At 43.8% G+C, this 18,380-nt stretch overlaps 1 protein-coding gene across 2 annotated transcripts in view; it reads left to right on the forward strand.

The window, feature by feature from the left end:
- Window positions 1-13,863, forward strand: part of nsd1a (nuclear receptor binding SET domain protein 1a) — a 103,500-nt gene extending 89,637 nt beyond the window's left edge. For both annotated transcript variants that reach the window (XM_060915338.1, XM_060915339.1), the window contains exons 21-24: window positions 5,331-5,472; window positions 5,842-5,948; window positions 7,774-7,975; window positions 10,206-13,863. In XM_060915338.1, the coding sequence (XP_060771321.1) occupies window positions 5,331-5,472; window positions 5,842-5,948; window positions 7,774-7,975; window positions 10,206-10,828 (1,074 nt within the window). In that variant the 3' untranslated portion in view covers window positions 10,829-13,863. The remainder of the gene's footprint in view (window positions 1-5,330; window positions 5,473-5,841; window positions 5,949-7,773; window positions 7,976-10,205) is intronic.
- Window positions 13,864-18,380: the final 4,517 nt, after the last annotated feature.

An 18,380-nucleotide genomic window follows, 5' to 3' on the forward strand; every position in this document is an offset into this window, starting at 1 on the left:
GCCACGGGCGCGAGAGGCTCAGGCTGAGGCCGGGGGTCGGAACGACGAGAGGCGAGGGGCCGCCTGAAGGGGAGAGGGCCCCCTCTCCCTTTTTCGAAAACCCCATCCGAACGCGACCTCAGATCAGACGAGACGACCCGCTGAATTTAAGCATATTACTAAGCGGAGGAAAAGAAACTAACCAGGATTCCCTCAGTAGCGGCGAGCGAAGAGGGAAGCGATGAAATATTCTGATTTTTCATTTCAAGTTTTCAGTATTTTTCGTATTAAACTGTGTTTCTTACGATTTGTAAATGATGGCGGAACATAACTGGATTTATCGGATGACATGTGGGAGTATTCATGTGCGAAAATTTCCGGCATTATCGTCCGTTTCAGTATCCGTCTGTGTGTATACTTGCCCGCTGAAATCGGCAATCGCCCGTCAAATTTACGGGTGGACGGGTCTCTGCCTAATACCTTACTGCTCACCATGGTTGTAAAGAGTGATTATATGAGTTACTATATCCTTCCTGGCAAAAAAGCTCAAACGAATCTGGCCATTTTTAGCTCATCTGTCCAGAAGGCCGATGAGCTGTTGCCATGGCGTAGTGTCTGTCGTCCACAATTCAGTTAAATCGTATCTCCTCTGTCGATTCTCCACGGATTTCCATTCCGATTGTTTTGTTTGAAAGAACTCGTTACTCCTCACAGAACTCGATCGTTGTTTTGTCAAGTCTTTTGCTCACAAGTTACTAATTAGACCAATTTAATGAATTTTCCAGGCCTCTCACTAGAATTGTATCTCCTGTCTGATTTCTCATCCAATTTCAGTTCTGATCGATGATTTTGGGTCGATCTTCCCTTGAGGAACAAAACTTGGTGATTTTCTTGTTGTAAACAATTTGCTTACAACTTTGTTTATTTTCAGTTAAATCGTGTCTCCTCCCTCCCTCAGTTCTCAATGGATTTCAGTTCTGATTGTTTTATTTGAAAGAACTCCTCCTTCTGCACAACATTTGGTCATTGTATTGTCAAATTTTTGCTAACAAACTGCTAATTGGGTCACCTTAAAGCAGATACGCAGAACCTTTATTTTTAAATAAATTTCTGAGTGGATAGTGTCTCCATCCTTGACTCTTGTATGCTGCGTAAATGGGAATAAAAAAATATATTTTTGAGAGTTAAAATTGACCGCAAAGTTGGCATTGGAGCCGCCCCGCTGAGCCAGCCAGCCCTGAGCGCGTGACGTCACAGCGGTAACCGGTTTTAAGGCCGAGGCCTTTTACAGCTATAGACCAAAGTCATATAAATAACTTATGGTGAAAGAAAGAAAGAAATCCCGTTACCGACTTGCTCAACTAAGACTGATTTGACTTCATTGATTGTGGATTGACTCTCATTGAAACAGGATGGGTGTTATAACTTATGCAACATACATGTACATGCATGCATTTTCACTGATAAAACGTAAAAGGCTCATTAAATAATCAGATGAACTGAGACGATCACATTCTGAAGCAAATTAAATAATCTTATACCGCTAATTTAAACACACAACACAAGTTACATGGATTAATCTAAATGCAGGGAAGCAACGCGTTTTGTATCCAAATGAGAGTCGGAGCTTACCCGTCTGCGTTCTCGCTTCTTGAAGGCCGACCTTGTGGCCGATTGTTTTTGAAACAATCTGACTTTCAGTTGTTCGTTCAGTTCTCCATTCATTCGCTTCTTCCACGTAAGGGCGAGATGGCAGCGATATCCGGTTTAGAAATAAGATGGCTGCTACACTCATTCTCTCCATCCTGCGTACTCCGCCATTACTGCTCGGCTCAGGCAATTACCGTACTAAAACCAGGGACGGAACGGGACATCACCGGTTTTAGCAACAACTGCGGGGAGGTCACTGCCCGAGCGATATGTCATGTCCTGTTCCGTCCCGGGTTTTACCAACAACCCTCGGCTCACGCTCTGGGAGAACTGGTGCAACGGAACTTGCTTTTCTTTTCTTGTAGTTTTCCTTTAATTGTCGGTACTGCACCCTCTTTCAATCCGGGCTTATAGCCAACACTCCTCAACAGATCAGAGGTTTCGTCCGAGTCTTCAGTAAAATGTGCAGAGCAGAGACCACTTCATAGCCGCCCAATGTGCCCGTGAACTCCTCGCAAAACGCGTCCAAATCTTTGCAGTTTGAACATTCTCGGGCCGTGAATGCAACGTAAATCCACCTTCTGTCGTGTTGCTGCACCGGCCAGCAACACATCTGCGTGGCATGCCGATAAATTAGCTCAAAATGGAGGATCGGAGTTGCAGCCAGCTCTGTGTTTTAGTCTAGCGGAAATGGCCATGAGACCGACAGACTTCCTGTTGTGACATTACAGACGTCAAGGTCGTTCACTCAGACCGCTACCTATATGAATCACTTTAATCGTAAAAATTACGATATTAGATTTATTGTTAACGCTTAAAACTATTCCTGTGCCGTTCTTGAGGTCTGAAGGCGTTTATAAACACACAGTGAGGCCGTGGTTCTGCGTATCTGCTTTAAGGACTTTTGGGACTCCTCATTAGAATTGTATCTCCTCTTGCAGTTCTCACCCGATTTCAGTTCTGATGGATGTTTTGGGTCGATCTTCCCTTGGAGAACAAATTTGGTTGGTTGGTTGTTGATTTTCTTGTTGTCAGGGCTTTGAACCGGTTCAAGGAACGAAAACGAAAACCGGGAACTTTTTCTATTTCACATGGAACAGAAACGAAACCAGAAACTTTATTATTTTTTATGTTCCGGAACAGAAACGCTTATTAAAAATAATGGTAACCGGTTAATACCGGTTTTTATTTCGTTCCTCAAAGTTTCCGTAGCCTACAAATAAAAAAGTCATTCTTCTCCTGCGCAAGTTTCTATGACCCGCTGGGGTTCACTTCCTGTGTGACGTTCGCTGACTGAATGGAGAGAGCGGGAAGGTGGACTACTATCACGTCTCCATGTGATAATAAGTGAATTACTGAGTGTCTGAGCAAAGAAGAGCCTCAACGATGCAACCTCCCTATTGGCTGTTTGTAAAAATGTAGCAATTGTTGCCCTTCCCACGGGAATCATCGCGGGCTCGAGAGACGAGACCTGACGAGTTAGTTCGTTGGTAGCAGAACAAAATGTCTGGACACAAATCGGGTTTTCAGAAAAGGAAAGAAAATAAACGGAGGGTCGAAAATACAAAAAAGGAGGCAGAAAGTGCAAAACGAGTTTTAAGGTAGGACAAATGGTTACTTTTCTGAGGCAGCCCGCCGTGGCTGCCTGCAGGCTTATTTATTATAGCCCATTTAGTTAAAATAGTTGATATAAAATGTTTATAGTTATAGTTATGTGATGGTTGTCCTGATTTAGACTGGTGTTTTTTTTGGGGGGGGGGTTGCGCGATGTTGCACCCGGGTCCAGATTAGGGCAGAACCGGCCCTGGCTACATTTCAGGTGTAGTTTGTTTTATGTATGTATGTACTTGCATAGATGTGTACTTGGTCTTCCAATATGGCGACTACCGAAATCTCGCGGCGCGGTGACGTCATGCGGGAACCCTCTATAGGGCCTGACTAGCCTTTGGTAACACACTAAACGAATTATCTTTCATTTTTGGCACTTTTTCTGTTTGTGTAGATGGGAAGACATACTGAGAATCCAAATCGCCAACATTTGAAATAATAATAGTTTTGAATTATTTCTTGTCTTATTTAATGAAGGTTGTAATAGAATTAGCCTACATTTGGCTTAAGCCGGATGAGACAGAGACATAACTTTATAGCCATTTGTTAAACAGCTGACAGGGAACGTAATTAACCGTTCCGGGAACGAAGTTTTTTTGTTCTAACCGGTTCGGGAACGTCTATTTAATGGTGGAACCCAAAACCGGAAACGTTAAAATTCCGTTTCTGTTCGGAACGAACCAATAGGAAAAAAATTCTGGTTCAAAGCCCTGCTTGTTGTACAACTTTGTTTATTTTTTTCAGTGAAATCATATCTCCTTCCTCCCTCCCTCAGTTCTGAATGGATTTCAGTTCTGATTGTTTTGTTTGAAAGAACTAGACCTTCTGTACAACACTTGGTCATCTCATCTCATTATCTCTAGCCGCTTTATCCTTCTACAGGGTCGCAGGCAAGCTGGAGCCTATCCCAGCTGACTACGGGTGAAAGGCGGGGTACACCCTGGACAAGTCGCCAGGTCATCACAGGGCTGACACATAGACACAGACAACCATTCACATTCACACCTACGGTCAATTTGGAGCCACCAATTAGCCTAACCTGCATGTCTTTGGACTGTGGGGGAAACCGGAGCACCCGGAGGAAACCCACGCGGACACGGGGAGAACATGCAAACTCCACACAGAAAGGCCCTCGCCGGCCACGGGGCTCGAACCCAGGACCTTCTTGCTGTGAGGCGACAGCGCTAACCACTACACCACCGTGCCGCCTTACACTTGGTCATTGTATTGTCAAATTTTTTGCAAACAAATTAGTAATTAGGTCAACCTAAGGAATTTTCTTCTGATTAGAATTGTATCTCCTCTCATTTATCATGCAAATTCAGTCCTGATCGATGTTTTGGGTCGACCTTTCCTCGGGGAACAAAATGTAGTCCTTTGTTGATTTTCCTGTTGTGAACAATTTGTCGTGGAGGTTGGTCTTCTTTCACGTCGTCACATTTCAGTTCTGTTTGATGGCGGGCCTTGATGTTCTGGTCCTCTGAGCTCTCTTACCAGCAAGGCGTTTGTTTCCACCCACAGAACCGTCGCCCACTCGCCCGATGTGGTTTTTTTTTGTTTTTCACACCATTCTGTGTAAACTCTAGAGACTCTTGTGTGTGAAAACCCCAGGAGATCAGCAGTTTCCGAAATACTCAAACCAGTTCATGTGGCACCGAGTGAAAGTCACACTCTGAGATCACAATTTTTCCCATTCTGGTGTTTGAACGTTGTGAACATTAAGCGAAGCTCTTGATTTGTATCTGCACGATTTGATGCAGCGGTCAAGTGCTGGGCTGATTAGAGAACGGCATAAAACTGCAGATGTTTGTCTGCGTGTTCCTATTAAAATGGCCGGTGAGTGTATGAAGCCGGTTGTCCAGTTATTCATGTTCATTTCCTTATGTAAAACTGTTACGTTTACTCATACGTGCTTAAATGGTGTCATTTCGATATTAATGCCACTCCATGACCGTGAATTTATAAATGAATTTGTGCACAAAACTACGTCTCCATCTTGAACACACGGTTTACGAAGTGATCTGTTTTTTCAGCGTCGTGTGATGTCAGATTGTTCCCCTTTCTAACACGAGACGTCATTTTCCCGTGTTTAGGACCGCATCATTGACGCAGGGCCGAAGGGAAACCAGGCACGCTTCATGAACCACTGCTGCCAGCCCAACTGTGAGACTCAGAAATGGACAGTGAATGGAGACACGCGAGTCGGGCTCTTCGCCCTCGTGGACATTCCTGCAGGTGAGAAAGCCGTTTAGCGACTCCTTCACCCGCAGTGTAATTCACTCCGTGTGTGGCTGTTGACTTCCACACGTTTTGCTCTGTACGCTGGTATTTTGACTCGTCGCTCCATGTGCGTCATCTTTTCCCCAAAAATTGCAGCTGGATTGGTGTTTCGATCTCGGCGATATTTACCGTGAGCCCCTTTGAGCCCCTTTGAGTACATTAGTAACCCTTTGAGTGCCAGTGCACTCAGTGTGACTCCAAAAGATTTCGAAACGAATCACTCAAGTGAAGCCCTTCGTTTCTGTGAAGGTAAATGGAGAATGTTATGAGTTCATTCCTGTTCCTCCCTGCCAAGTTTAACGGCGTTGTCTGACTGTTTTGCAGGCGTGGAGCTCACCTTCAACTATAACCTGGAGTGTCTGGGGAACGGCAAGACGGTGTGTAAATGCGGCGCGTCAAACTGCAGCGGCTTCCTGGGGGTGCGACCAAAGGTACAGCGTGCAGCGTGGTTATTAATGATCAACTACTGATCAATAGATTAGGGAGAGGCGGCAACACCACCACGCACGCGCACACACACACACACACACACAAACACACACACACACACGTACGTCCCCCCCCACACACACACACACATTTCATTTCATTTTTATTCGGAATCACCATTAGCACTTGTTATAAACAAGGCTATTCACACACACATTCATTTCACACACACACACTCGTCTCACACACACACACACACACACTTGTCTCACACACACACACACACACTCGTCTCTCTCACACACACACACACACACACACTCGTCTCACACACACACTCATCACACACACGTCTCGCACACACACACTCATCTCACTCGCACACACACACTCGTCTCTCACACACACTCGTCTCACGCACATTCGTCTCACACACACACACACACACACACACAGACACACTCATCACACACACTCGTCTCACACACACATTCGTCTCGCACACTCATCACACACACACTCATTTCACACACACACACACACACACACACACACACACACTCATCACACACACACACACACACACACACAGAGTGAATAGTAGACGCTATTTTATGGAGGTAACAGAATGATTGGATGATGGTTCCTGCTCCCTGCTTCTTCCCTGCAGTTATTGTAGATTATTTCATTACTGGCTCATTTTTCTAAAGAGGGCTTTCACCCTGTTACTCTGTTTATCGACTCCAAATCAGAGCAAAAATCAGACTTTTGGTTTGTTTGCTGTTTTTTTGTGGGGTTTTTTCTGTTTGATTTCACACTACACGTAATGAAAAGGACCAGAATTTGTTCCGTTGAAACCCAAATGCAGAAACTCTGGAATAAAGTGAAGACAGGAGAATTTATTGCGGGTTATGTGGGTGACAAAAGGAATTGAGATTTTGGCTGATATACACTCACCGGTCACTTTGTTAGGAACACCCATCCACCTGCAGTTTTATGCAGTTCTCAAACTGTGAGCAGAAAAGCATCTCAGCGTGCAGCAGAAAACAGAAGACCACGCTGGGTTCCACTCCTGCAGCCAAGAACAGGGACCTTAGAATCAAGAACAAGTTCCTATTAAAGCGGCCAGTGAGTGTATATTGACGAGGGATGGCACGCAGGACGCTGCAGCGAGAACTTTTACCGCAGGCAGCGATGGCAGGTGGTGGAGCGAGGCAGAGTGTCGATGCAGGAGGGGTGTGAACATGGCTGGATGGTTGTTGGCAGGCAGCACGCGAGGCTCCTGTGACACAGAGAGACAAAGTAAATAAATAATCTCAAAGGATGGGGACGACACGAGAACTGTCGCACTTGGAACGGACAGTTTCAGGTACCAAAGAAACACGATCTACCACACTGGGTGAAGCAACGATCTGGTGATGAGTGGATGAAAAGACGGGTTCGATGGGGTTCAGGTGTGCCGCAATCAGGAGAACAAAGGTGACAAGCGCGCACACAGCATAGGGAAAACGTCAGGCACCGTGACAAATTATAGAAACAAGTACAGTAGTTTGAAATATTTTGTGCGTCACGTGTTGTTTGTCTGTCAAAATCTCTGCCTTTCTGTCGGACCTCAGCTCCGTCGTTTGACTCCGTTTACACACCGCAGGTCCGTTTAACAGCTCGCACCTCCAAAAAAAAGCTTCCTCATACACTTCCTCGCTTTCTTTCTGCAACTGACCCAGACCATTTTCCTCAGACGTTCTCACTGACCTACACACCACATGCACCAAAGCCTGAATACACTGAACTCACCCCTAACACCCTGTACACATGCTGCCGTTTCAGAATCAGCCCCCGTCGGAGGACAAGGCCCGCAAAGGAAAGAAGAAGATGTCTGCAAAGAGGAAGAGCCAGCTCCAGGTAGTGAAGGAGCGTGAGGATGAGTGTTTCTACTGCGGCGACGGCGGGCAAATTATCTCCTGTAAGAAGCCTGGCTGCCCCAAAGTTTACCACGCCGACTGTTTGAACCTGTCCAAGAGACCCGCAGGTGAGAACAGATGCACACGAGTCTGTAGAAGGTACCTGGTTCTGTTTTGTGTGTACGGTATTTGTAGTCACACCGAAACGCCAAACACTTCTTACAACCCCAAGTCCAAAAAAGTTGGGACGCTGAGTGAAACATAAATCAAAACAGAATGCGATAATTTGCAAATCATAGAAACCCTGTATTTCATTGAAAATATTACAAAGACGGGCGGCACGGTGGTGTAGTGGTTAGCGCTGTCGCCTCACAGCAAGAAGGTCCGGGTTCGAGCCCCGTGGCCGGCGAGGGCCTTTCTGTGCGGAGTTTGCATGTTCTCCCCGTGTCCGCATGGGTTTCCTCCGGGTGCTCCGGTTTCCCCCACAGTCCAAAGACATGCAGGTTAGGTTAACTGGTGACTCTAAATTGAGCGTAGGTGTGAATGTGAGTGTGAATGGTTGTCTGTGTCTATGTGTCAGCCCTGTGATGACCTGGCGACTTGTCCAGGGTGTACCCCGCCTCTCGCCCGTAGTCAGCTAGGATAGGCTCCAGCTTGCCTGCGACCCTGTAGAACAGGATAAAGCGGCTACAGATAATGAGAGATATTACAAAGACAACATATCAAATGTTGAAACTGAGAATTTTATAGTTTTTTTGAAATATTACTGTATTTTGATGTCAGCTACACGTTTCAAAAAAAGTTGGGACGGGGCAACAAAAGACTAAAAAAGTTGTGTAATGCTGAAAAAAAACTAATTAGGTTAATTGGCAACAGGTCAGTAAGATGATTGGGTATAAAAAGAGCATCCCAGAGAGGTGGAGTCTCTCGGAAGTAAAGATGGGGCGGGGTTCACCGCTCTGTGAAAGGCTGTGTAGGCAAACAGTGCAACAATATAAGAATAATGAAACATTCTCAATGTAAAACTGCAAAGAATTTGGGGATCACATCGTCTATGGTCCATAATATCATTAAAAGATTCAGAGAATCTGGAGAAATCTCTGTATGCAAGAGACAAGGCTGAAAACTGACATTGGATGCCTGTGATCTTCAGGCCCTCAGGCGACACTGCATTAAAAGCAGACACATGTCTGTAGTGGAAATCACTGTATGGGCTCAGGAACACTTCAGAAAACCATCGTCTGTGAAAACAGTTCATTACTGCATCCACAAATGCAAGTTAAAACCAGATATAAACAATATCCAGAAACACCGCCACCTTCTCTGGGCCCGAGCTCTTTTACGATGGATTGAGGCGAAGTGGAAAATTGTCCCGAGGTCTGACGAATCAAAAGTAGAAATTATTTTTAGAAATCATGGACACCACGTCCTCCAGGCTAAAGAGGAGGGGGACCATCCGGCTTGTTATCATCGCACAGTTCAAAAGCAGCATCTGTGATGGTATGAGGGTGCGTTAGTGCACATGACATGGGTAGCTCGTACATCTGAGAAGGCATCATTAATGCTGAATGATATATACACGTTTCAGAGCAATATGCTGCCATCCAGACCAAATCTTTTTCAGGGAAGGGCTTACTTATTTCAGCAAGACAATGCCAAACCACTTTCTGCACATATTCAACCTGCATGGCTGTGTAGTAAAAGAGTCCGGGTGCTAAACTGGCCTGCCCGCAGTCCAGACCTGTCTCCCGTTTAAAACATTATGAAGCGCAAAATACGACAAAGGAGACCCTGAACTTTTGAGCAACTGAAATTGTACTGTATATCAGGTAAGAATGGGACAACATTTCTCTTTCAAAACTACAGCAGTTGGTCTCCTCAGTTCCCAAACGTTTAGAGTGTTGTTAAAAGTAGAGGTGATGCAACACGCCCCTGTCCCAACTTTTTTGAAACGTTGCTGAGATCAAATTCAAAATGAGCATATAGTTTTCAAAAAAGCAATACAGTTTGTCAGTTTCAACATTTGATACGTTGCCTTTGTACTATTTTCACTGAAAGGCACTATAGGGTTTCCATGATTTGCAAATTATTGCGTTATGTTTTTATTGACAGTTTACACAGCATCCCAACTTTTTTTGAATTGGGGTTATAGAATATCTGTGGATATGTACTTGAGGGACTAAAATACTCTGAAAAAAGTCAGTTTGGTTTTGTCTGGTTAGGTGGCACTTTGGCACAAGGAGCATTACGAGAGAGAGAGAGAGAGAGAGCGAGCGAGCATCATAATAGGTACACATATGAAACTAGGCCTAAATGCCCCTGTGATGAAACTAAGTGTGTGTTTGTGTTTGCTGTTAGGTCGCTGGGAGTGCCCGTGGCACCAGTGTAACGAGTGTGGCAAGGAAGCGGCATCGTTCTGCGAGATGTGCCCCAGTTCGTACTGCAAGCAGCATCGTGACGGCATGCTCTTCATCTCCAAGCTGGACGGCAAGCTCTCATGCAGCGAACACGACCCGTGTGGCCCCGACCCCCTGGAACCCGGAGAGATTCGCGAGTACATCCCGAGAATGCCTATCTTATCTAATGCATCCAAGTGCATCCTAACCCCGCCCACCAGTGACCTCTACCTCCCCCCCGCCCCCAAAAGAGCGCCCTACGGCAGCCAGCGAGTGCCCTTCGAGGACGAGGTAGTGTTGGACGGAGACCTGCTTCCTGCCTTTTCTCTGTCGAAAGAGGTGAAAGATGGCATCATGGCCGAGGTAGAGGACGGAGAGGTCATCGAAGGGATGATTGGGGGCGAGGACGTGGGCCTGGAGGTCATCGGAGATGAAGACGAGGACGGGGAGATGGACGACGACGAATTTGAAGACGACGACGAAGTGGAAAAGGAGTGGGATGAGGACGCGCAGTATGACGATAGCTGCGTGGACGAATACATTGACGCCGACGGTTTCGAGGACGAGTCATACAGGGGGAAGTGAGCAATTTGTTTACTATCCATCCGTTCATCCATGTATACATCAGACACGCCCTCGCCTCGCTCGCTCACTAGACGGCCTCGGCCAGCGAGAAGTGCCATTTCTCTGTTAGTTACACTTTGTAGCCTGTCGGAACGAAGCAGGGAATCTGATCTCAGATCAGCGCTCTTATCTGGAGGGGCTCGGAGATCAGCGAACGCACTCGAAGCGGGATGCAAAGCAACTGTTTTTGACTCTGACGTTTTGACACGGGCAACGTGCTGTAATCGGGACAGAAGTCAGCTCGCCTTCTTGACCCAAGTCTACATTGACAAATGGGACTAGAACAATACAGTGGTGCTGTGGACCTTTGGCTGTTCAGTCAGAAGTCCTGTATTGGGTGTAAAGTTACTGAGTTACCGTCTGGTGCTTCTTTGTGTTTCTTTTCGTTTTGTCATCTCCACCTACTGTTTACATTTTTATCTCTGGTAAACCACGGACGGGACTGGAGACACCTGGTACGCTCGAAGTGGAGCAGCAACACTTGCCAAGATGACACCATGTCTTAGAGTACATGAGTTTCAAAGGATAAAAGGTTTAAATGGTTAACACTGGTTCTGATTGGCGTTCGGGGCAAAAAGCTTCCCAGTTCTTCCATCAAACCCCCCCTCCCCCGAAAAAAAACAGGTTCTGGCTATTTAAGTTTCCAGGGATCGTCGATCCAGGGAGGTAATATTAAGTGAAGAACAAATATCGGACAGATTTGAACATCTCGTTCAGAATCGAGACTCAAATCCCATTTGTGTCTACGCTGTAACTGTACCACCCAGTTGTAGTAAGTTATACACTCGCCGGACAGTTTATTAGGAACACCCAGACAACCACCCGCTGTTTTTAATGCAGCTATCTAAACATCTCCAGGGGCGCCAGATGGGCCGGTTTGAGTATTTCAGAAACGTCTGATCTCCTGGGGTTTTCACACACAACAGTCTCTCGAGCGACTGAAAGAGCGACGGTTCCGTGGGTGGAAACCAACGCCTTGTTGAGAGTAAAATGGTTTGAGCTTTTTTTTTTTTTTTTGGCCAGGAAGGATATCGTAACTCTTTACAACCGTGGTGAGCAGAAAAGCATCTCGTCACGCAACAGAACACATTGGGTTCCTATTCCTATTAAAGTGGCCGGCGAGTGTAATACGACCCCTGACCTCAGCACTTTCGGATCTTGACCATGCTTTTGTATATAAACAGTAAGCTGGTTCTGCGTGTCCTATTCAGAATTCGGGGACGATAAATTTAATTAGCGGAAAACAAAAGCATTTGGCAATCACAAACCCTGACAGTCGCCGGGTTTCCGTCGTAGTTTTGCGCAGAACAGAAGCGACGTTCGAAAAACAAAAATTTCACGACTCACGTTCTGCGATGAGTGAGTTTTCTCGTTTCGCGATAGCTCTTGCACAGCAAAAGGTAGCATTTTCCATTCGCTCTTCCGATCACGTGACGCAAACGCGACAAATGTCTCCGTTTCAATTTTGCGAAAGACGGCTTGATCGAATCGTCGGGAAATGCGATACTGTTTGAGTTTCGTTCAAAATTCACGTTTCCAGTCCTTTTTTTTTGCGATTTCAAATTGCGCACTAAACAGATGAACACAAACATAGCCAGTGTTGAAACAAGGTGAACGTGATCAAGAGTACAGTGGCGATTAAAGTGGACCAAACAGGATTTTCAGCGACTTAATCCCCAGCTGTGAATTTTGTATCACTTTTTAAGCGTTAAAGAGGTGATCTGCCTTCTGCGGTGGACACGACGGCAAAACCAACCAGTTCAAACTTTATTCGGACATTCCAGGCATCAGGTGTGATGGTTATTACTGTGCTGCACGTCGGAGTAGGGACACGTTCGTTTTGTACGTACGGATTCATCCGAGGTAATAAACTGCTGTCGTAATAACAAACGTTACACGCCTCGACTCGGCGTCAGGACTCGTGAACGCCGTTTGATGGACACTTTTAACGGAAATACGACTCTTCGGTTCTTATTTCTAGCTTTATGGTTTGGTTTGTCTGTTTAATTAGTTAAAAATAATCGTGTACTCACGGCACTGAATTCGTTCACAGTGTAAGCATGCGGTGAAAACATTTCAAAAAATATTCTCAAGAAGCATTTTGGTTTTGGGTTTTGCAGAAATCAGTATCTGTGCTGAACTAGTCAAAGAAAGTGCGAGTTGAGAATGAAAATCTTTTGAAAACACTGTAAAAAAAAAAAATTAGGTGGAATTTTTCTTTCTTTTAGTCTTTTTTTTAATGTACCCTTCCTTGTGCTTCCTCATCTGCAGGGTTTTTTTTCTCTTTTTTTTTTTGGAAAGACCACAACGCAGAAATTTGGACCTAACCAGAAAACAAACAACAACAACAACAACAACGACTCCCTTTTTATGAAACGTTTTCACACTGGTGCTTTGCTTCCTCCTTTCCCAGTGTTTTACGAAATATACTTCCATTACATCGCTCAATCTCTGTTCTGTTCTGTTCTGTTCTGTTACATGGTTTCTCTAACAAGGTCAACGTGCTTCTGATCTTCAAATGTCTTCCCGTGAGAAGCACGTTTAGACAGTAATTTATCAGTCATGCTTGCTATCAGTAGGCAGGACAGTACTGTGCAAAAGTCTTGGGCACATCATGTAACGAAGTCCTGTCGACCAAAAATGACTTCAGAAATAATGCAATGAAATGTTTCAACATTGAAAAATAATAAACAGTAAGCCGTAATAAATCAATATAACAAAGTCAGCATTTGGCGTGAAACGAAATTCCCTTTGCTTTAAAAAAAAAAGTCTCACGTCCTAACGAGTGCCAGTTTTATGCGGAAATGAGCTGTAGGTTTTACCGAGCATCTTCCAGAACCAGCCACGGTTCTTCTGGACACTTTGACTGTCACGCTCGCTTCTTCATGTAGCACCAAAAACCCAGTAGCCTTCATTATGGTTTCTTTTTTAATCTGAAAAAAAAGAGTGGAATACGGGAACTCCCTAAAGTGAATGACGCATGAAATGGAATGACAGCTAGTGATTTGAACAATAAATGGTCCTTTGTCATTCAGATTCACTGTAAAAAAAAATAGTTGAGAATACTTGAAATTTCAAGGCAACAGTCTGCATTAAGAATTTTATGTTTTGCCAACGATTTGCCCATGATAATCCAAACTATGATAAAACTATCTTTATTAAGAATTCTTAATTAAGTCAATTTTCAATTCCTCATTCTGCCAACATCGATTTCTCTTTTTGCTGAACAGTGGCATTCACAGTAGTACAAAAAGGCAATTGAGGTTATCACAATTTTTTTTTTTTTAGATTTTTTTGGGGCTTTTTTCACCTCTATTTGGATAGGACAGTGTAGAGACAGGAAATGAGCAAGAGAGACGGGGAGGGATCAGGAAATTACCTCGGGTCGGAACCGAACCCAGGTCCCCGGATTTATGGTATGGCGCCTTATCCACCTGAGCCACCACAATTTATCATTAAACTATACATGCCTTTTTTCATTGTTCTACACAATTACAAAACTTCAATATTGAAATAAAGTTTTTAAAACCCACATCGTGGGTATGGCGTCGTGGCTCAGGTGGATAAGGCACCATACCATAAACCCGGGGACCCGCGTTCGATTCCGACCCGAGGTCATTTCCTGATGTCTCCCGCTCATTTCCTGTCTCTACACTGTCCTATCCAAATAAAGGTGAAAAAAGCCCCCCAAAAAGTCTGATAACCTCAATTGCCTTTTTGTACTACTCTGAATGCCACTGTTCAGCAAAAAGAGAAATCTATGTTGGCAGAATGAGGAATTGAAAATTGACTTAATTAAGAATTCTTAATAAAGATAACAGTTTTATCATAGTTTGGATTATCATGGGCACATCATTGGCAAAACATAAAATTCTTAATGCAGACTGTTGCCTTGAAATTTCAAGTATTCTCAACTATTCTTTTTTTACAGTGTTCTTATAAATGGAATAACGATTGAAATGTAGGTGGAATGACATGCTTTCAGCTCATGAAATGGAATGACAGCGTTTCCAGGTGGAATGACATACTTTAAGCTAATGTTATCAGTGATATCCCCTTTTACAAATGGAATGACAGTGTTTTTAGGTGGAATGACATACTTTGAGGCAATGTTATCAGTGATATCACCTATAACCTAACCCTAACCCTAGAAACAATGTCATTCCATTTGTTAATTTGATATCACTGATAACATTGCCTCAAAGTATGTCATTCCACCTAGAAACCTTATCATTCCATTTGTAAAAGGTGATATCACTGACAACATTAGCTCAAAGTAAGTCAATACATATAGAAACCCTGTCATTCCATTTGTAAAAGCTGATATCCCACCAAGCACCCACTTATCTTATCCTAGGGAGGTCTAAAACTAAATATTTCAATCGTTATTCCATTTGTAAGAATCTGAATGGCAAGGGACCATTTATTGTTCAAATTTGCTACTTGTCATTCCATTTCATGCGTCATTCACTTTAGGGAGTCCTTGGAATACGCTGCTCAGAAACTTTTTTTTTTTTTAATGTGATGTTTAATTTTGTGCTGGAAAAAACGAACGTTTGGAACTCTAAAATGTTTTTGTTTTTAAACACTCGATAATGTAGAAGTCAAAAAACAGAAATCTCTAACGAAGTTTGTAAGAAAACAGCAGGACGCCTAAGACTTTTGGACAGTACTGAACGTATGAAATCTGAAAAGGTGACCGCTAATACGGCAAAAGCTAGCGTAAAAGTTGAAGGATTTCAACATTAGAGATAGCCTCGTCGGATATTTTAATTCAGCGTCGTAATACACGCACTAGATGATCACAGGTTTGTGCCTTTTTGTATTTTTAGCTTAGAAGGCGTACCTCAAGGGTCGACATCGGGTCCTCGTGGATATTTTGAATCTTGTTCACCAGACTTTAAATAATGGAAAAAAAAGTCATTATATGCAGGTTGGATGTGATTTTTTTTTTTTTCTTTTCGATCCAATGAAACTTTCAACAACAGAACATTCGATCTGAAAATCTGACTCCCCGACTAAAGCGACAGACTGTGGTTTCAAATGAAGGACACTTTTTTTTAATTATTGTTTGAACAATGTTTTGGCCTTACAATCATTCTCTTTTGATATCCACTGAATGTTAACGTTACTTCCTGCCCTGCTCGTCTTTGTCCTTTTTGTTGTAATCTTTGCAGCAGCCATTTCTCTTGTCACAAAAAAAAAACAAAAAACAAAAAAACCCAAACCAAGAAGCATGTTTGCTTTCCTTTAGTCTCTTCATATTTATGGACTTTGTAGAATGAGTTCTCACTGTTTTACACTTTTGTTGTACATTTCTCAGTGTGTGTGTATGAGTGCGTGTGTGCGTGCATGCGTGTTTTTGTATGGCGTGTTAGTTGTCCAATCCGAGTGTGCTTGGTGCTGCAAAGAAGACGAAACACACACGGGTTTGGTCTGGGGAAAGTGGGGCAAAGTCATTGCTGCCATGTTAGAATCCTCTTCAACTGTACTGTACTCCTTTGTGTATATGAAAATATTATAAGTAAAGTTTTACAGTAGAGATACGGTGGTTTGTCAGTCTAAATCGACTCTCTTTTATTTTTATTTTATTTTAAGAAAACTGTACTATTGTGTTTCTTTTTAAAGTCCACGTGACAAAGTGGAGCCGAGAAAACAAAAATGAAAACATCATTGGTTGTGGTGGATCCGGAGCCAGTCGCAGGAACACTGGGTCAGAGGTGGGATCATTTACAGTTGTGGTCAGAAGTTTACATACAGTGACATGAATGTCATCTTGGATATGAACGTCATGGCGATATTTGGGCTTTCAGTCATTTCTTCGAACTGTTCTTTTTCTGTGGCAGAATGATTGTACAGTATACGTCTCATCTCATCTCATCTCATCTCATTATCTCTCGCCGCTTTATCCTTCTACAGGGTCGCAGGCAAGCTGGAGCCTATCCCAGCTGACTACGGGCGAAAGGCGGGGTACACCCTGGACAAGTCGCCAGGTCATCACAGGGCTGACACATAGACACAGACAACCATTCACACTCACATTCACACCTACGCTCAATTTAGAGTCACCAGTTAACCTAACCTGCATGTCTTTGGACTGTGGAGGAAACCGGAGCACCCGGAGGAAACCCACGCGGACACGGGGAGAACATGCAAACTCCGCACAGAAAGGCCCTCGCCGGCCCCGGGGCTCGAACCCAGGACCTTCTTGCTACAGTATACATCTTAATTTAAAAAAAAACCACTAGAATTTGGTGCACGAGTTTTAATGTTCTTTCGGTTTTCTGAAATCAACACAGGGTCAAAATTATACATACAGCACGCCTAATATTTGGGTAAAATGTCTCTTCGCAAGATTCAACTTGACCAAACATTTTTGTTTACCATAAAACAAGCTTCTGGCAGAATTCTGGTTGGATATTTCACGACTCTTCATGGTAGAATTGGTAAAGTTCAATTAAATTTTTTTTTTTTTTTTTCCTTGGCATGGACTCAACTTATAAGCACAACCCATATATTTTCAATAGGGTTGAAGTCAGGACTTGTTTTAAGCTTAATGTTAGCCGGCTTTATCCTCCACAACCAGCTCTGATGCGTGTTTGGTTTCATTGTCCTGTTGTAACTCCCAAGTTGTATTCAAGTTTCTGATGGTTTATGCTGAAGAATTCTGAGGCAGTCCTCCTCCTTCATTATTCCATTCACTTTGTGCAATGAACCAGTTCCACTGGCAGCAAAACAGCTCCAGAGCATGATGATCCTACCACCACCACCAGCTGGTACAGTGTCCCTCTGTACATGGTGGTCATTGTGGCCAAACAACTCAATCTTTGTCTCATCTGACCATTCAGCTATCCTCCAGAAGGCTTTTTCTTTGTCCGTGTGGTCAGCTTCAAACTTTACTTAAGCTTGAAGGTGTCAATTTTGGAGCAGGGGGCTATTTCTTGGATAGCAGCCTCTTAGTCCATGTTGATCTGAACTGTAGACAGTCATCCATCAGCTTCCAGTTCATGGCAGGGCTGTACCATGGTGGTTCCCAAGTTGTTCCTGACCATCCAAACCAACCTCCTTTCAGCTGAGGGTGACCGTTTGGGGTTTTTTTGAAGCAAAGTGGCTTGGCAAAGTGACTACACCTCACAATAACTTGGATACAATTGTTTGAACTGATCTTGGAATTTGCAGTTGTTTAGAAATGGCTCCAAGAGACATTCCAGAGTTGTGAATATCTGCAATCCTCTTTCTCAGATCTGCACTGAGCTCCTTGGACTTTCCCATTTTACCATGTGTTGTTTAATCCAATGAGTGCTGTAAACAAACCCTTTTTATGAAGGCACAGAGAAGCTACCAGCTGTAGTCAATCGTGATCGCTGACAGGAAGTTAAGAGACCTTGGCCTTGGCAAGATGAGACATTTTGGAAGTTTCAGCACCTCTGAATTAATAATCTAAGTGAGCGTATGTCAATTTTTGACCCTGTGTTGATTTCAGAAAACCCAAAGAAAATTAAAACTTGTGCAC

The sequence above is a fragment of the Neoarius graeffei genome, chromosome 2 (genome assembly GCF_027579695.1).
Source record: "Neoarius graeffei isolate fNeoGra1 chromosome 2, fNeoGra1.pri, whole genome shotgun sequence".
Classification (NCBI taxonomy): domain Eukaryota; kingdom Metazoa; phylum Chordata; class Actinopteri; order Siluriformes; family Ariidae; genus Neoarius; species Neoarius graeffei.